This window comes from Mesocricetus auratus, unplaced genomic scaffold (assembly GCF_017639785.1).
Source record: "Mesocricetus auratus isolate SY011 unplaced genomic scaffold, BCM_Maur_2.0 Super-Scaffold_100024, whole genome shotgun sequence".
Lineage (NCBI taxonomy): Eukaryota > Metazoa > Chordata > Mammalia > Rodentia > Cricetidae > Mesocricetus > Mesocricetus auratus.
Genome location: NW_024429205.1, coordinates 847,995 through 868,359, shown reverse-complemented (window position 1 = coordinate 868,359; position 20,365 = coordinate 847,995). Strand labels below are relative to the sequence as shown.

Here is a 20,365-nt window from a genome sequence, read left to right as displayed (position 1 = left end):
TTACCCTGGTGTGAATTCCTAAAAGGATTTCTCATGCCATGGTTGAACCCTGCTTCCTTTTTTTAGAGCCTGGGAAGGGGGCCACAAGTGACAGGATCCACATATCTTTTGGGTTTTTCGGATCCCCTAGATCACCAGGAAAGAAAGGTGGCATCATTTACTGACTATTCAGGAATTACAAAAATGTGGATACTAAGATTTAGAACAGTGCACTCACGGTGCATTTGCCGTAGCCATCAGGAGCACCACTGGCCACCCAGAAGTCACACACTAGCATCAAACAATACGATGGCAGTTTCCTTCGGGTCTCACATGATAGTCTTCCTATGTTAGCTCAGACGATCCATGTCTGACACTGCTCAAATCTAAGATTGGAGAGACCACAGGCCTAATGGAAAAAACCAGCTCTGCTAAAGGAACATAACAATAAAATGTCTCATAATTACATTCTGTAATACCCATAGACCAGCATCTCATTCAGCCATCAGAGAAGCTTCTCCCGCAGTAGGAGAGAACTAATACAGAGATCCACAACAGGACAATGTGCAGAGAGTGAGAGACTTTGGAACACTCAGTCCTAAACATAATGTCTTCATCAAATCTGTCTCCCCACGGCCCGGGGAAACTGTGCAGAAGAAGACGAAGTACAATTGTAAGATCCAGAGAATAGGAATAACAACAGGCCTGACATGCAGATGAGTTTACAGAAACCACGGCAGCATGCAAAGAGCTTGCCCAGGTCCAAGGCAGATGGAGTCCCAGAGCTGAGAGGAGGAAGTGGACACAATCTCCCATTCTCCTAAACAAGAAGCTATCTCTAACTGACTACTGCTTGAAAAGGAAATTTTACTTTCCTCCAGTAGAGTCTCACTAGATATATAAACCACACTTAAGAGTAGGCCCCATGCACAGCTATAGATGGCCAACACAAAACAAATAGTAATTGAGTACTATTTTGTCTCCAATTGCTTTGTTTGAACTTTTTTATCTTACTGCTCTCTTGCTACTGTATTATGGTTTCCAATTCTGTGTTTTTCAAGGTGTGTGTGTGTGTGCGTGTGTGTGTGTGTGTGTGTGTGTGTGTGTGTTATGCTTTTTGCTTTGTTTTTAATTTTCTGTCTATTTTCTAAAAAGGGATAGGAAAAATATTTGAAGTTGGAAGCTGGATGGGTAGAGAGGTGGAGAGGACCTGGGAGGATATGAGGAATGAGAAACCGTATACACTGTATATGAAAAAAAATCTATTTTTAATTTTAAAAAAAAGAGAGAGATGTAGTTCCAAATCAGCTATCCTGAGCAGTGAGTTTTAACAGGTTTGTCCTCAGGTAAGACTTGCTCAGACAACATGAAAATCTTCACATCAGATATTTTGGAAATAAGGAGAACACAGAATATAAATGCTAACAAAAACCAACAACCCTGAAATTCATTATTTAGATGAAGAGCTCTGTGGTATCAGAAGGCAATACAAGAATAAACTTTTCCTCACCAACATGAAAAGTGCTGTACCATTCAGAGAGGCCAGCAGTCAGCTGGGTCAGCGTCATACCACTTACACCCACACATTCTTTTGAGCTAATCTCACATGTTTTAGCGAATATTTCCCCAAAAATCTGTCCACTCAAGCGATTCTAGATCATTCACGTGACTTAACTTGATTCCAGTCGTTCTGTTCAAGAAACACTCACATGGAGTTTTCTCTGATCCCATTTGCATATTTAAGCAACTGTTCAACAAAAATCTCTTTTTCTCTTTATTTTTAGTGTTAAGTGATTAATGTTATTAACTAAAAGTCAATAAAAGCAAACTTTGTAGTGGATGGAGAATGAAGAACAAAGGGAAAATAGATACATCTTGCAGGTAGTAGCTATCACAGACAACAAAACACATTTAATTTATGAAATCATTCAGATGCAAATAGCAAACTTTGATTTCTTCCTTTCTTATTTGTATCACCTTTATCTCCTTCGTTTGTCTTATCACTTTAGCTAAAAGTTCAAGTATTAAATTGAACAGGAGTAGAGAGTGGGCATCCTTGTCATGTTCCTGGCTTTAGTGAAAGTGCTTTGAGGTTTTCTTCAAGTATCAAGATGCTGGAGCTGGGCTTGCTATGTGTTCCATTTATTATGTTGTACTATGTTCTCTGTATTCCCAGACTCTCAGAAAGTTTAATCATGAAGGATGTTAGATTTTATCAAAAACATTTTCTCCATCTAATGAGATAATCATGTAGTTTCTACCCTTGAGTTAGTTTATGTGGTGGATTATAATTTGTGTTTGTTGAATCATTCCTATATCTCTGGGATGAAGCTGACTTGATCATGGTGGATAATCTTTCCGATATGTTCATGAATTCTGTTTGGAAGTATTTTATTAAGAAGTTTTACATATATTCATCAGAGCTATTTAACTATAATTTTCCTTTTTTAGGTCTTCATTTAGACTTAATATCAGGGTAGTATAAGCTTCACAAAACAAATTTGGATTTGTTCTCTCACTTCTATTTTGTGGAACCACTTGCAGAGTACTGGTGTTATTTCTACTGTAAATGTTTGATAGAATTCTGTTCTGAATCATTGTGGTCCTGAGCTTTCTTTAGCTGGGAGATTTTTATTACTGCTTCTATCTCATTAGACGATATGTGTCTATTTAAATTTCTTATTTCATCTTTGTTTAGCTTGGGTAGGCCAAATAAAAATTAATTGATTTCTTTGGACTTGCCAGTCTGGTGAACTCTAGATTTTTAAAGTATGTCCTTATGATTCTCTTCATTTTTCTCAGTGTCTGTTTTCTCTTATTTTATTATTTGGACCCTTCTCTCTTTCTTTTGGTTATTTGGGATAAAAGTTTGTCGGTCTTAATCTTTTCAAAGAAACAACTTTTTCTCTCATTGATTCTCTCTATTGTTTTTATTTTTGCTATTGTTGTTTATTTCATTAAGTTCTGCCCTAATTTTGATGAACTCTTCCTGCCTACTTCCTTTAAATGTTATTTGTTCTTGTTTTTTGGTGCATCATTAAGTTATTAATTTGAGATCTCTCATTTTTTGATATAAGTATTTGGTGCTATGAACTTTCCTTTTAAAATTGTCTTCCTTGTGTTCTACAGATTTTTTTACATAGCATTTTTATTTCCATTCATTTCGAGTGATTTTTTTTAAAATTCTTCTTGATTTCTTTCTTGAGCCATTTATCATTCTAGTGTGTTGTTTGGTTTCTGTGAGTTTGCTTACTTTTTGTAGTTTCTATTGATTTATATATCCCCTGTATTCCACTGTGGTTAGATAGAATGCAAGATATTAATTTTCTGGTATTTCTTGAGACTTGATTTATGTCCTACTATATGACCAATTTTTGAGAAAAGTCCCATGGGATGCTAAAAACCATGTATGTCCAGTAGCATTTTGGTGGAAAGTCTGTAGATATCAGATAGTTCAATTTGATTTATGAGAATATTTAACTACACAGTTTCTTTGTTTAGTTTTGTTCTGTATAACCTACCATTGCTGAAAATGGGGTATTGAAATCTCCCACTATCACATGTTACAGTTAATTTGGATTTTACTTCTAATAGTATTTCTTTTCTAAAACTGAGTGTCCCTGTGTTAGTGTATACACATATATTTAAGACTGTCATATTTTGGTAGATTTTTCATTTAATGATTATGAACTGTCCAGCCTTATCTCTTCTGGCTATTTTTGTTTCAAAGTCTGTTTTGTCACTTGTTAGAAACTATACCCACTTGCTTCTTAGTTCCATTTCTTGGAATACCTTTTCTGACCCTTTCACTCTAAGATGCTGTCTGTTGCTAATGATGGGGTGTGTCTCTTTCAGGAAGCAAAAGCATGGGTCTTGTTTTCTAATCCAACCTGTTAGTCTGTGTCTTTTTATTTAGGAAATGATGCCATTGATATTTAGAGTTATAACTGAAAGATAATCATTTATTCCTACCATTTTGTTGATTTAGGAGGTTTTCTCCAATCTCTTTTTATTTACCTGTCTCGACATTGTTTACTTGTTTCCTATGAGCTCTTAGGTGTGTTTATCCTCTTAAGATTGAAGTAATCCTGTAGTATCCTTTGTAGATCTGGCTTAGTAGCTACAAATTTCTTTAATTTTTGTTTCATGGGAAGTTTCTTTGTCTCCAATATTAATGAATAATTTTGTTGTGTATAATAGTCCAGGTTAACAGTTGTGATCTTTCTGGACTTGGAATACATCTTTACAGGCCAATCTAGTATTAAACATTTCTATCAAATAATCAGGTGTTATACTGACAGGCCTGATTTTATAAGGGACTTGACTTGCTTTTTTTGGGGGGGGGTCTCGAGACAGGGTTTCTCTGTGGTTTTGGAGGCTGTCCTGGAACTAGCTCTTGCAGACCAGGTTGGTCTCAAACTCACAGAGTTCCGCCTGCCTCTGCCCCCCCCAAGTGCTAGGACTAAAGGCATGTGTCACCACCGCCTAGCAGGACTTGACTTTTCTCTCTTGTATTTTTCAATACTCCTTCTTTGTATTTTTAATGTTTGAACTAAATATATCAAGGAGAGTTTATTTTCTGGTCTTGTCTATTTGGTGTTTTGTAGGCCTCTTGAACCTGGATGGGCATTTGTTTATCTAGGTTTCAGAAACTTTCTTCTTTGATTTTACTGAAGATGACTTTATGCCTTTGCTATGGTATTCTCCTTAAATATCCATAATCTAAAGGTTAAGTCTTTTCAAGCTGTCTCCAAGTTCCTGCATGTTCCATTCATAATTTAGAAAGCATTCCAACTGGAATTTCCTCTACTTTGTCTTCCATCCCTGACTCTCTGTTTTTTGACATAATTAATTCTGATGATGAAGATTTCCATTGAGATTTTTAATTGGGCTATTGAGTTTTTTCACTTTTAGCATCATTTCTGTTGGAAAGGGTAGATCTGAGAGAAGTTGGGAGAGGGGTATAATATAATCAAAATACATTGTATGAAATTTTCAAAAACTAATCTGAAAATCTAATCAATAAAGCCATCTATGGGAAATGTAGCCTGCCTGGTTATGGGATGTTGAGGACTGAGTTATAACAACCCAAAAATTTAGGGTTCATTCACTATCTTTGAGTTACACTCTTAGGAGCAGGCTAGGTCATAATCATTCATAGTGATACCTCCTTTCAGAAATTAACATGTTTTTTTCTCTTTTCTGTTCAACCACCCCTACCTTACTGTCTCACACAAAGGAAAACTCAGGTCAATAGTTTGTTAACCCTCTCTGCGTTTCTCTATGGTAGCTTTTCAGGGTACATACATAAATAATAAATATTACATGGTGCTTGAACCTCAGAGAGGTTAGTCTAGTTAATCAGTAAACAGATTCTGATTATATTACTTAATGTCACTGTTTGCAAGCTGGTACAGTAGTCTAGTGAACTTACTCCCAAGTGTGACTGATCAGAGTGAGGATTTAGAATCTTCTCCTATTAGTGTTATTGAACTAATATCTAAAATGAAATCTGCTGCACTGTGCTGAAAATGCCTCCTCGCAGCTTGTTCATTTTTGCTAACTGTATCGACTCTGAGATAGACTAGTTAACCCAGTCTTGAATATGAGGAAACTGAGGATCTAAGATTTGAAGCAAGTAACAGACAGAATTTGAATATTTTTGTGTTTTGAAATTTTTTAATCATTATATTTCCCCAAAATAGGTGTATCTGTCACAAAAGGTGGGTATAGACATTATGCTGGTTAGTTTTATCTCAACTTGAATGAAGCTTTAGTCATCTGAGAGGAGGGAGTCTCAGTTGAGAAAACGCCTCCACAAGATCTGACCAGGCATTTTCTTAATTAGTAATGTAAGAGCAAGGTAAACGGGAGAGGATGGAGTTAACTCCATCCTCAGAAAAAGCCACCTTGAGGAATTCCTTGTGTGACACAAAGCTGATTCAGCTCCAGCCAAGGAACCATAAACAGTTCCAAGGAGCACCCAAACTGTCCCCACCCTGGACAAAGTGACCCCATCTGGGTGGTCAGGCAATGACTAATTTTGGTAAATAACATATTCTTGTCACAACTGTCCTTGTGGGCAACTGTTAGTAACAATTTTGAAATTCCCCTAGCCCCCACACCAGTGAATCCAAAGGCTACCTACTCTTACCCAATCCTGAACTGCCAAGGCATGTACCACCCTGCTTGCAGTTTTTTCCTTTATAAACCCCTTGCAATTGAGGCCAGGCACCCTTTTCCTGCAGCTGCTGTGCCAGTTTGCTGGACAGGGTTCCTGTCAAGGCTTGTGACATTAAACCTTATGTGTTTGCATCAGTGAGTTGGCTCCTTGGTGTTCTCTTTTGGGATCTCACGAACTTGGCATAGCAGTAACGGATATGAGAAGTGCCAGCCCATTATTGGTAGTGCCACCCCTGGGTTGTGTCCTGGTTTCCATAAGCAAGCAAGCTGAGCAAAGCATGAGGACCACGTCAGTAAGCAGCACTCTTCCATGGCGCCTGCATCAGCTCTTGCCCTGTTCAGTTCTTGCCCTGGCTTCCATTCAATAATTGAATATGACAGAACCATATGGTAAGAACTAACTGGCCTTTTAAATGGTAGAGTAAGATCAGTATAAGGAGGATTGATTTATTAGGCTTAGGAATATTAGCTTTAAGAAATTTGGAAAGAAGGGGTTGTTTATGCTGTGGAATGTTTGTTTAATGGTGCAAAATGTGTTGCATTCTTTTACATTTCATTTGTTTAACTTTGTGAAGCTGTGCTGCTTTGCCTGACTAGAACATCTGATTGGTTTAATAAAGGGCTGAACGGCCAATAACTAGGCAGGAGAAAGGCTAGGAGGGCTGCCAGGCAGAGAAAATAAATAAGAGGGGAAGAGAAGAGGAAGGAGTGAGACAGGAGAAGGGGAGAATGCCAGGGACTAGCCACCCAGCAACACAGCCAGTCATGGAGTAAGAAGGAAAGAAAGAAATATACAATAAAGAAAGGTAAAAACCCAGAGGAAAAAATATGCGAGATAATTTTAGAAAGCTGGCTAGAAACAATCCAAGCTAAGGCCAGGCATTCATAAGTAAGAAAAAGTCTCTGTGTATTTATTTGGGATCTGGGTGGTGAACTTCCAAAGAACAAAGAGTAAACAAAAAAACCTACAATAAACAGGTGTTGGGACTTTCATGGGAAATATTCTTACAGAAAGGGCATGATATGGAGTTGATGTGTTCTAGACAGAAGGGAAACCTGGATAGTTATTGAAGAAGGTGTACTGGAGAATAAGGGAGACAGAGCACTGGAATGAAGGCAGTAGCTGAAAAATCAATAGTTTAAAGTACTTTAGGAAACAGATGTAACCTAGTTCCTAATTTACAAGAAAAAGGGAACATCAAAATCCAGGGGTGGTACTACAACAATGGTTCTCATACTTCCTAATGCTGTAGCCCTTTAATAAGTTACTCCTAACTAAAAGATTATTTTGTTGCTTCTTCCTAACTAATTTTGCTGCTGTTATGAATCATAATGTAAATATCTGATATGTAATCCCTGTGAAGGAGTCATTCAGGGGTCATGACCTACAGGTTGAGAACACTGGTTTACAAGGAAAGCAATATTCTGCCACAGAGAGAGTTGTACAGGTTCAGTCATTTGGATGGTATGAGACGGGGTCTGTTACAGTTTGAGGGGGTGTATTAATCTTCTCAAGAAGGCCCAAAATGTACATAACTAAAGAGAAGTACCATTTTGTACTTTAGGGCTGGGTTTTGGAGAGGTTGGCCCTCCCTTTTGGAAGAGGGATCACCACTCTTTCAATTGCCAACTGTTTTACAGTCTGGGCACAGTGTTGGAGAAGGGGGCCTTTAATTGGGCGGCTTTTGATCCAGTGACCAGTATGACTACATCTAAAATGAATTGTGAGGTATTTTGGTTTGATGAAAGGGTGGCTTTTGTTGCCAAAAGTGATGCCAAAAGTCATAATTTGAAATGCCGAACTTAAGACTGAGCACACACAGTTCTTGTTAGAGACTGATCACAACACCATGTTACCCTCCCTTTTTAAGACTGTATATTAGTCAGGATTCTCTAGAGGAACAGAAATATATATATATATATGTATATGTATAATGATTTATTCTAATCACTGTGTCCCAGAGAGTGCTAGGAGATATGGTAAAGAATGCTTCAAAGTCAGTGATATTTAAACTGTTTTGCTGATACCATGGGAATTTCCCAATGTAAGGGCTGGGGGAAGCTAACTGTAAATGGTTACAAAATATTCCACTAATGATGTGTCATGCCTTACCGGGCCTGCCTCTAGAAACTGCTTGAATGGTCAGTCCAGCTTTTTGTCTACAGTGACTATACAACTGTTCTCAACTCCTCTCTAGGAATAAGCCATGAGAGCAGTTATGAGAGCATTAACCTGTTCTTTCTTTGAACCATGTCTTTTGAAGTGGACAGCAGGAAGGAAATGGGTTCAAAGCTGATCTCCCAGTTGAACAATAAGAATAGTTTACTGAGACAATTCTGTCAGTATAACTCCAGCTCCAATGTTTCAGTAAATTATATTAAGATATAGAAAATTATCAGTAAACATGATTAATTTCGTCTAATAACAATGTATTAAAAACGCTAGAGGGGCTGGAGAGACGGCTCAGAGGTTAAGAGCACTGCCTGCTCTTCCAGGTGTCCTGAGTTCAATTCCCAGAAACCACATGGTGGCTCACAACCATCTACAATTCAATCTGGTGCCCTCTTCTGGCATGTAGGCAGAACACTGTATATGTGATAAATAAATAAATCTTTAAAAAAAAAACGATGCTAGATATAGTTACTATTTTGAATGTGTTTAAGTTTATACATGAATTCAGTAACAATATTGGAAAGGAAAATAGTTGACTAATTCATAACCACAATTATATAACCAATAACAATTAACATTGATTGAAAACTTGCTCTGTGCCCATTGCAAAGAATTTTTACAGAAGCCACCTTACTAACAAGAAAACTAGCAGATGGACATAGTGAGCTGTACTGTACACAACCGGAGGCACAGAGTACCTCCTGAGTACAGACTGAGCGATTCCCTGCTATGTCATACTTTTCAGTCCTTCTGAATCAGAAAGGACACTACAAACTATGAGGGTTAGCAGACAAAAAAACAAAGCCCCAAGAGGAGAAGTTGGCTACCTTTCCAAAAGTACAGGTTAGTGATGGCGAGGCAAAGTTCAGACATATTGAAGGTACATGTGCATATAGTTCTTCATAACCGCTGCTGCTATGAGGAATCAATGAGGATTCATGCCCCTCAAATGCGAGGGCTGCTTCCCCTGGCCTGATGGGCAGAGAAAAAAACTAGATGCTGGAGAAAGCAAACCCATTCTCAGTGCTCATTCTCTGTTTCTTCTGTCTCGCCTTCCCTCTGCTTCTCTCTATGCACCCCCATAAGTTACTGACTATCCTTCGTTGTTTTTGTTTTTTTTTTTCAACCAAGAAAAAAAGTATTTCACTTCCAACTAGGCTATATGGACAATCTGGGTCCTCATGTGGTTCTTCCCTGGGGCTCACTAAACAAACTGGCCATGGTCCCACAACACACTGGCCATGGTCCCGCTATTCTTTAGCAAGACTCTCGCATGCAATGGCACTCAGCAGGCCTCCAGAAAGAGCTGGACTAAATCGTGCAATTATGTGTCCAGAACATTTAACTGCAACTTGAGACAGTTCCAGCCAGACCTGAAACTGGCCTCCACACAGAAGATAACACACACTTCACTTGTCTGGCAGATAGTTTTGGCCTTCTGTCCAACTTTTTGAAAGATGGAATTTTGGAATTATTTTCTTAAGCTTTCAGCATTCTTATTCTGATCTTCCATGCCGGGTGAACCCTAGGTTTTCTCATCACCTGGATTAGCACAAACAGGAGTGACTCTCGCAGGTGTTTGAGGTTTTCTCAAAAAGCAATGAGACTTGCAGTACCAGCTGGTGACTTTTGGATTTAAGCCAAGTCTCAAACGGCTCTTGGTTTCTTCCAGCCGCGACTAACTTTGACATGGAAAATGTTTCTTTTTCTTTCATACCCTATTCCCTCCAGATAGTGTATAGAAACTACAGAAATAAATCAGAAAATTTCCAAACCAGGTGAGATGACTTTAAGAATTAAAAGGACGGGAGGTTGTGGAGCACACCTTTAATCCTAGTACTTGGTAGGCAGAGGCAGGCGGATTTTTGTGAGTTTGAGGCCAGCCTGGTCTACAGTGCAAGCTCCAGGACAGCCAAGGCTATAAAAGGACATGGATGGTTTGTGTATTGCGGTGGCGGGGGTTGGGGGACTTTTTCCTCGCCCTAATCTCTGGAATTGGGAACTCCCAACAAGGAAAGACCTCAAGGACCTTGGGAGCTGGAAGGAATCCTCAGATACCTGGCACTGAACAGGCTTGGTCCCTATCAGCCTTTCTCTGTCCCAAAGAAAGGCGGGGGAGGGGACAGAGGAGAGGGTTTGAGAGCAGTGGCTAGAGGTAACGAGGTGGGGGTGTTCCGGGAGTTAGGGAAGAAGGGGGAACGGTAGGTAGGAAGCAAGAGAAGAGAGATGACACCTGACAGGAGGCTGGGGTAGGGTGGCGGGATGGGGCCCGGGAAACAGAAAGGTAAGGAGGCGGAGACACCTTGCTGCGGGCCTTGGGGCGGGGACGCCAGGTGTAGGAGGCACGGTGACCTGCGTGGGAGGAGCGAGCTGGCGCTGGAATGATTCACCTTTCCCGGCTCTTCTGGCTCGCCCCAACTCCGGATCTGGGCGGAGGGGCCCTGGGGCGTGTTTCCACACCCCTTGCGGACTTCGGAACTGACTCGGACAGACTGGCGCCGGAACAGGAGTCGTCCCTCCTGGACGACAGCTTGGTGGGTTCGGATCCTGCAAAAATGCGGGCCCTGCCGGCCATGGACGCACTTGCCAGAATGCGACCACCTCTCCGGGACCCCAGGGCGGCGGAGGAGACTCACACCGCGCGGCCAGCGAGCAAGAGCGCGGTGGAGAGACTGGCGGCAGACCGTGCCAAGTATGTTCGTAGCACGCCGGGATCCAGCCAGGGTCCTGTTTCAGAGTGTAGCGTCCCTGAGACCCCAGGGGTGCAACACCGCAACCCAATCCCTTCGGCTCTTGCCCCGGCTCCTGTAGCCCGCAGAGCTCTCTCTCGAAAGTCGCTGAGACCTGATTCGTTGGTCATCTACCGACAGAAATGTGAATTCGTCCGAGGGCCAGGAGCAGATTGTTCCAGAGGGGGGCTGGTGAAGAAGCTTTTCCAGGGGTCTGCCAAGGACAAAATGCCAGTGGCCCCTGAGACGACCGGGGCGTCAGGTGAGGAGGACAAGACGAAGGACACAGAGACCACTTGGACCAAGTTCAGCCAGGCGGCAGCCACTAGCCCAGCCTCTGTGTTACCACCTCCAGCCCCTGTAGTGACCACGGAGTCCCCAGACGTGCCTTTGCAGGTGGCTTCCAAGGTTCCAGTCGCAAACCCCGGGACGGAGCTACAGGTGTCGCGTCGCAGAGGATTACAGCGCTCTCAGTCAGATCTCAGCTCCCGCTACTCGGTAGCCAGGGCTGAGCCCGACACCTTCTTCCTCTATTGCGGCCTGGACCCTGAAGTGGTGGAGGCTATTGGGAGGGAGAACTTCTCTGCTGGATCGGACTGCGTTACACTCAAAGTACGTAGCGTGAGCATGGCTACTTCTGATAGTAGCTTCTCCAGGCATAGCGACGACGGGTTGCAAGAAGAGGAGCTCATGGAGCAGGTGCCTAGCACCACCTCGGTAGTAGAAAGGAACGCCCGCATCATAAAGTGGCTGTTCACCTGCAAGAAGGCCAAAGAAACCCCCAGCCAGAGGTTGCAGGGACCTGCCTGAGTGACACCTGATCCAGGTAGGTGCCGGGAACCTGGAGGATGGGGTGTGTGCTTATATGTGTTGACTAAACTGGGCGCTGGCCAATCACCGCTCATGGTTAGAATACAGCGCCTACAGTACGAAGGCACCCAGTTGCCCTCCTAGTGTTGAATTTTCAGTACTTGGAAGGGTCTTTAAGTTAACGCTCTCCCTGCAGGTGTATTGTAGTGGAGAAAGCTGAAGTGCTAAATGATCCAGCCAGTAGTTTCACTCTCGTCTTAATTCCTGTTTTGAAAGTAGCCTCTGAGCCTTAGGCAATTATGCATCATAGGACAAACTCCTGGTGGGCCTTTCTGAAGTCCTCAGGGATTCTCAGCTCCTGGTAAATCGTGATATCTCACTTCCATCAAGACTCTAGGGGATCCCCCTCCCCAGGCGTTGAGGTCTGGAGAACTTGGTAGTCCTTCAGCAAGAAAATATCTGGGTTTTTGTTTTTGTTTTTTTTGGTTGTTTGGTTGTTGTTGTTTTTTTTTTTTTTTTGCCACTGATGATAATGCAGAGTGTAAACATCTTCCGGTCCAGGAAGTAACCACACACTTCTCTGCCCTCCGCCTCTATACCTCCCTCCTTCTGATGTGTTTCTAGCATAACTGGGAGTAAGAAGGGACACCTTTAGAGGAGTATTTTTGAGAACAAGGCATTTAAGTGTTTCAACAGCTTTTTTTCCATTCTGCCTTCGAGAGCAAGTTACTGTGAAAATTTTTAAAAATTACTTCTTCGACACTTAGATGCTTCTATTCAGCCAACCTGTGTTTATGAATGAGTTGTTGAGTGGTCTTTATACAGATATAAAAATAGTAAGGAAAAGCCGGGCGGTGGTGGCGCACGCCTTTAATCCCAGCACTCGGGAGGCAGAGGCAGAGGCAGAGGCAGAGGCAGGCGGATCTCTGTGAGTTCGAGGCTGGGCTGGACCGATAGCCTCCAAAACAATACAGAGAAACCCTGTCTCGAAAAACCAAAAAAAAAAAAAAAATAGTAAGGAAAAGTAGATTAATTTTTCTTGATTTCATGGGGCTCAAAATTAAGTTCTTTCTATAATTTGTTGAAGATTTGCATATTACACTAGTACAAGTCTCCAAGGAATGTACTCAAACAATAACAATAATAAGAACGACAGAAAAAATTACATCTGTTTGTATTCTCACAAAATTGCCTTTGAATCTGAGATATGTATGTAAATGACGATAAGGGTATGCCATGGTATAGATGTGAGCATGGTGTAGCTGTGAGCATGGTGTAGCTGTGAGCATGGTGTAGCTGTGAGCATGGTATAGATGTGAGCATGGTGTAGGTGTGAGCATGGTGTAGATGTGAGCATTGTGACATAGAGGGGGGTAGTAGAGGAGTAGGTTTAGAGAGAGAAAGGGCTGGACACATCTCACATGCACATATGTTAGGGCTGACTTGTTTTTCGTATACAAGGGAAGAAGACAGAGAAAGGTTGTTCAGCTTCTGTGTAGTCAAAAACCTGCATGTTTTTGTTCTGAGAGTGAAACACAAGGAAAGAAAAAAACATCTATTAGAACGGGGAGTAAGAAAACATAAATTGCCATAAGATAAACTTAGGGTACAAATAATGGTGAGGTAACAAAATGGCGTGCAGACGAGCTGAAGTAAAACCCAGAGGATAGTCACCCAGATTTTCTCGAGGCTTCTTGGATGGTTTTGGCAGTCACCATATGGAATTTACCTCATAAGCTTACTCTCCTTGACCTACAAAGCAGCCTGGGCTATCTATATAAGCACTACAGAGATACCTGGAACTTTGGGACGATTAAGTGACGTTCCTGGGCATTCTCTAGCTCTTTGAGGTGGTGCTTGTTGGAGATCAGAGCTCCATTCACTTACTACAAATTCAAGTGGCTAGCACCAAAGCTTGCAGCAAAGTACCCATATGTGGTCCTAGCTTTTCTTCTAATTTACATTTATGTTGAAATAGGATTTTATGAAAATTAACAGAATATTTGAGATGAACAAAGGTGGGATTTATAACAGAAAGACTATGAATACCATTTACATCAGTGATTCTCAACCTGTAGGTTGTAGACCCCTTTGGAGTTCTAACAACCCTTGCACAGGGGTCACCTAGGACCATCAGAAAACACAGATATTTATATTACTACTCATAATAGTAGAAACATTACAGTTATCAAGTAGCAAGGAAAATAATTTCATGATTGGGGGATCACCACACATGAGGAAATGTGTTAAAGGGTCAAAACATTAGGAAGGTTGAGAACTACTTATATTAATGAACGTTTGATTCACTTATTGGACAGAGACATATAATTTATAATAAGTATCCTACTCAGAATTAAAGCACAAGTTTATAAGTTTCTTACCCAGTGGAATGAAAATGTTTGCTAATCAAAATTGAAGCTAGCATAACTGCATACAGTTCATAGGACTTTCACACCATCCTCTAGGGACATGTGAGTAAATGGACTGCCATGCACAGGCAATTTTAGTAGTGTTTCACAGAGTATAAATCATGAGAACTGACCTTCCATTTTCTGGTTTTCAGTTATCATCCTGTCCATCAATTTATCAAGTTAATACCTGATGAAATGTAGGTGTCTCTGACTTCTTAAAAATAAAATATACAAATTCCTGGGTTTAATATTACCATAAAAGATAGATAACTTGTCCTTTGGGTAGTTATAGATAAACATGGCTTGATTTTTGAACAAAAAAAATCAGATATTCACAACCACTTCATATTTCCCCTTTGTAAAGAAAGGGTACCTGTGGAAGCCCTAAACTGTGTCACACATTGGAGGACAGGAACTCTGTTCCCTTCTTGGTCTACACTGGGAGCTCTACAGTTGTCTCCACCTGCAAACAAGGGACCAGAAGGTACTAAGGTCACCTACCCTTCCCTGCTTCCTGGTCAGCAGATGTCCCACTAGAGACACTGGTATTTGGAAAGGATGGAATCTGTTTGCCTCAAGTGTTCCATCGGACAGCCTACCTTGTTTTTGGTTATTTTGTCCAACCTTAGGCCAGTATTCCCATGTGGAATATTTTGTCAGTGTTCCACCCCTTGAGTAGTTGAAGGAAAGAGAAATTTCAAAATTCCAGGTAGGAAGAGATATTTTTCTATCAAAGAATGCAGAAGCCAGGCGGTGGTGGCGCACGCCTTTAATCCCAGCACTCGGGAGGCAGAGGCAGGCGGATCTCTGTGAGTTCGAGGCCGGGCTGGACTGATAGCCTCCGAAACAATACAGAGAAACCCTGTCTCGTAAAAACCAAAAAAAAAAAAAAAAAAAAAAAGAATCCAGATAAAGTTTCTCTTTAATATACCTAAATGTTTTTTTCAAAATTTTAAACACAAAAATATGTTTTGAAATAATAGAACTTTTATAAAACCAAAGAAAGGGGGAGGACATATTCTGTTGCACATTTTATAGCAGATGAGATGTTAACTCATGGTTCATTTCTATTTTCTCTACAGGAAGCTATCTTTTCCAGTGATGAAGGGACTCTTAAATAGAAGGGACTCCTGAGCCATGTGTTTGGTGTACCCCAACAATACATAACTGCTGCTTTCCTGGGAATAAAGCACTCCATTGACAAGGCTTGTATATTAGCCATGGTGAAATGCTGTGGTGATGAGGAGAAGGCAGATATTCGTAGCTACGAGAGGCATTCTCGTTCTAAGAGTGTATCTCAAAAGGCAGCTGAAGAAATGATAGTTGTTGGAGAATATTTTCAGGACATTTTCTTTCTGACTTACTGATAATTTCTGCAATGTGTTTTGATAATATGTAAATAGATGTTTTTAAAGAAAAGAAGCAAGTATGAAATCAAGCATGGATGCAATGGCATACTCCTTTCAACTAATTTATGCCACTTAAAGTTCTGTAATCACAAAATGGTATTCTACTTAAGTTCTGTGGCTGAGACAATCACCCAACACATACATTAGTTTCCAAGCTTTACTATAACTAAACTGTGGTTATTCCCATACTATACAACTGATCGACTTTTGTAATGATTTGAAGAGGACATTTAAAAATCACTTGAGAGCTTCATATTCATTTTGTTAATGCCACTTTCTGGCCATAAGTATGTGGAAACACACATTGGGAGATTCATGAGAATAGAGATCCTGCCCTCCCACCTCCCCCCGCAAAAGGCCTTTTTTTTTGTACTTGTTTAGTTTCTTGAGATTTGGACAGTATTCAAGTCCTTAGTTCTTTAACAATGTTCCCAATAGAGTGTGCTCCATAGCATCCTCATTTTTACCTTCTAATGGGGACAGAAACTGGTTCATGCATAAGGAACACTTCCCTGGCCTGAGGTCTGGTTCTACTTCACATACCAAGGAATTAAGTTTGGCATCAATTCATTGTTTACAGAGGATGTGTTTGGAAGCAACGGCTGCTTCTGGGAATTGAAAGTTCTAGGTTGTGAGTATGGGTAACAAGTTACTGGGCCGCTGGTTGTGAACTTGTCTGTGACATTCACAGTAAAAGGAGTTTAGATTCAGCCTCTTCTGAGAGAAATTATATGTGAACAACAACTCAAAGAAAAATTGTCAGTCAATTCCTTGAAACTTTACTGTATTTTTTTCAAAATGTATTCTTTAATGTTAAGATATGAGATATGAGGAAAGAGTATGGAAGAAATTTCTAAATGGTAATAGTTTATGCCAGTCCATTTTGAAATGTCCCCACTTTTAGTTTAAAGATGTATTATATGTAATTGTTTTAAGAGTAGTTTCTTAGTTACAAAAATATTTATTTTTGTATTTTCTAGTCCTCAGGTGGATTTCTTTTATTTCACATGGCTTCCCTTTCATTGGTTGATTTTTATATTATTTTCTCTTTTGTCGTCTTTTCATGCATATTGTTTATTTGAATGTTTGTCTTTTGTTTGCAAGTGGAGCTCTGTGCGGCTTGTTTCAGATATATCACAAATTATTATTCTTAGGGTTTTGCCTCTCAAGACAGCTTGGGAAGTGCGATCTGTGCCATCCCATCCATGCTGCTGTTTTGCATGTCACTGTATCAAGCTCGATTTTAAAAGCTGTCTTGATGACAGCAATTTGTAAAAGATCTTTCAGTAAGTGCAATTTATTATTTTCAGGTGTCGCATTCGTTTTATATGCGGAAAGTCTGGAGAAAAAGATTTTGGGTCTGGAAAGATGACTCAGCAGTTAAGAGGGCATGGGATTTATACTTTTCACCCATGTATTGAGTAAGCTGCTACTGAAAAGAATAGTGGATAAAATAATGTAATTAAAATATGTTGGAAAGAAGAAAGATCGCAAAGGCAATGGCCTTTTGAACTGCCATATATGGATACAGTAGCAGTGTCCAGATTAAAAGATATTGATGTGCTAGGGATTTTCCTTTGTTTATGCAAATATTTATATCTTCATCTCTCTAGCACTAGAAGAACAACCAACTTCACTGGTCTCTGCTTGTTCCAGTAGTTCAAAGTTTATCACAGTGCTACAATTGATGCTGCCTTGACCCTGACTTAGGACTTTCAGCAGTTGAGGCAACCCTGAAGTGGTACTGTAGTACTATGACCTTCTCTCCTCATCAAAGGAAAGCCTTTCAACACTTGGTCAAAGGAGATGCATGGTGTTTCAGGTCTTCGACTGTCCTAAAGCTGTACATATTTACTATATGGCTGTAGTAAAACTATCTTAGAGTATTTAGTTCAATATATCATGAGTCATTTGTTTAAAAATACTTCTTTTCATGTTTTAGTACTAGCATCCATCACTGAAAATGAAGAGCAAATAAAATGAATACACTATTTGTACCTTTATTATTAGCTCACTCAGTGAAAGTTACTGTGCATTTCTTAAGCTGGTTCCCTATCTATCTGACACAGCTGGGTATGCTTGTACATGAAGGTGAGGCAGGCGAGGAAGTCTAATCTCTCTTGCTGCACTGACCAAGTCAGTGTTTCACTTTTAGTCTTGCTATAACTTTTGCCTACACTGAACAGTGTCCAGGGGATCCAATCAATGCCTTCTTCTGGCCTCCATTCATTCATGCAAATATGAGATGCATATAAACTCACTCAACAAAACACACGTATTCATAATTTTTAAAATTCTTAAATGAAAATAGAATTGTTTTCCCTTAGCAATTGGGAATCAGAATGGCCTGGATCCTGACTTCAGTAGACCTGGTGCTCAATTTGAACTTTCTTAGGATTTCTGTTAGAAAAAGAAATTGAAGATTTTTTTTAATTTCAGATACCCACTGTCCATGTTTGTGGTGTGAAAACAACGGTGCTGTTTATTAAAAGTTACTTTCCTAGGCTATCACTGATGACAATGACAGCATTCACTCACCTGTGTATATTGAGGGAATCAAATGCGAAAGTTGGCACTGAAGATCACCCAGCTCCCTACCCGCCCCCATTCCAGCGTGAAACAAGATAACAAGGAAAGGGAGATGATGGGCAGATAAATGTATTGACGTAGAGAAATTATAGAAGTGAGTCGGAAAACATATAAAGGAAGAAACGAAGCAGGGTAAGGAAAGAATAGTGGTGCTAGATATCTGATTTGTGAACTGATAGCCTCATTCATCCATGGTTTCTATTTGATGCGGTATGCCTGAACCAAAAATGGATCTTAAGGTTCAAATCATATAAAGAGAGCCCAATAGAAGGTAAGGAAAGCATACCTTTTAAAATTGCAGATAAATCTCTACACTAAGTTATCAGTTGTGTAACTTTAAATTTTTCACTGAAGAAAGAGTACTCACAAATGATGCCCTGAACAGCCTACATCTTATTGGTTGTTGGTCAGGGACTATATGCTTCCTCTGTTTCTGTTTTTGTTTTTTAATTAAGAGTACACTTTTCCAACTTAGGCAAATAATAAAGGGGTTAGTGCCACAAACTGTTGAGTGCTTTTCCCAGTATAGTTTGAAGGCTGCTCCTCAAACACACTTACCTACAGGCTGTGGTCAGTCAGGACACTGTGTCGGGACCCAGTTTTCAACTGGCTTAGCAAGTTAAGATTGCAATGTCAACATTAGGTACCCTAAGTACTCCCATGTGGGTTCCCTTACAGATATCAAGAAAAGATATCTGTTAGGCATCTGGGGAAGTGAGCAGGGACCCACCCATCTGGAATAAAGACAGTCATGAGTAAAATGAGAGCTCAGCCCTCATGTCACCCAGGTGGAAAATGGGCCTCAAGCTCACAAAATTTCTTAGTGTCCACTATGTCCTAAGAGGTGACTTTCTCCTTCCTTGTTCTTCCTGGGAGTCCTGTCATAAGTAGGGAAACTTTAGGAAGGCCACCAGCTGTCACTGTTTGAAGCAATCTCCCAGGATCTCAGTTCCCACTTTATGAGGAAACTAGTGTCAGAACCAAAAGTGCTGGTCTGACATTTTCACTCTTGCTCTACATTCAGCTCGAAATATTGGAGGACATGTCAGGATTAAGCAGATATTGCTGTTTCTTGACTGAAGGAACTGGCTGAACCCAGTTTCCCTTGTGTTTGGAATAGCATGGGGTGAGAGAAGCTTGAGAAGAAATTCCTTAGGAGTGGAAGGTTTCCGGTGTGAGGTATGCAGATGCTTGTGTGCGCTGTTCACTCAACGCTAGTGATGTCTGAAAGGCCCATTGCTCTAGATATGAGGGAGTTCCTTAGATCAAAGAACTATTAAGTAAGAATTTGAGCCCAAATCTGCCTGACTCTGATACTCTTCACTGGACTAGATTATGAAAAGAATTTAATGTCTACCAGGGTGTCTTACTGTCTAAAGGTCACAGTCTGACTCAGCCCACCAAAACCTAGACTTGAGCTGAATTTTGCTATCATGTGATACACTTGAATTTCTGGAAGGACCTGTATTTTCTTAGCTGAGACTGGAGCCATGGCGACTCTGAAGCTGTCTCTCATACCTCACACAGGGAAACAATTGGAAGCAGCAGATTTCCACATTGCAGGAAAGGGCTCCTGTTTGAGTTGATATTGATACTTTTATGTAACATCATGTGCTTTCAAAGGAGTACAAGAAAATTGAGGCACGCCTTTAATCCCAGCACTCGGGAGGCAGAGGCAGGCATATCCCTGTGAGTTCGAAGTCAGCCTAGTCTACAGAGCGAGTTCCAGGACAGCCTCCAAAAATAATACAGAGAAACCCTGTCTCACAAACCAAAAAAAAAAAGAAAGAAAGAAAAAGAAAATTGGAAAATTGGAGTGAAAACAAGAAAAATCTACCAGGAGCTTGGAACAGGGGATATCAGGGCCTTGAGGGAGCAAACTGCTTAGTCAGATGTCAGATGCTGGCTTGATTTTTTTTTTGCTTTTCTTTTATTAATTTATTTTTTACATTCCAATCCCAGCTCCCCCTTCCTTCTGTCTTCCCGCTTCCCCCCACCTCCCATCTGCTCCTCAGAGAGGGTGAGGCCTACCCTAGGAAGTCCACTAAGTCTGTCCATCATCTAGTTGAGGCAGGACCAAAG

General features: G+C 40.7%; 1 protein-coding gene across 1 annotated transcript; it reads left to right on the top strand.

Moving 5' to 3' along the window:
• Positions 1–10,635: 10,635 nt before the first annotated feature.
• Positions 10,636–17,697, top strand: Fam110c (family with sequence similarity 110 member C). The gene is made up of 2 exons (XM_005082028.4): positions 10,636–11,890; positions 15,368–17,697. Exon 1 carries the CDS (start codon positions 10,717–10,719, stop codon positions 11,872–11,874), a length of 1,158 nt encoding a protein of 385 aa, XP_005082085.2. The 5' UTR covers positions 10,636–10,716; the 3' UTR covers positions 11,875–11,890; positions 15,368–17,697.
• The last annotated feature ends 2,668 nt before the right edge of the window (positions 17,698–20,365 follow it).

Bases quoted from the DNA above. Each gene is read 5' to 3' on its own strand.
- Fam110c (XM_005082028.4), top strand. From the start codon at position 10,717: ATGATTCACCTTTCCCGGCTCTTCTGGCTCGCCCCAACTCCGGATCTG.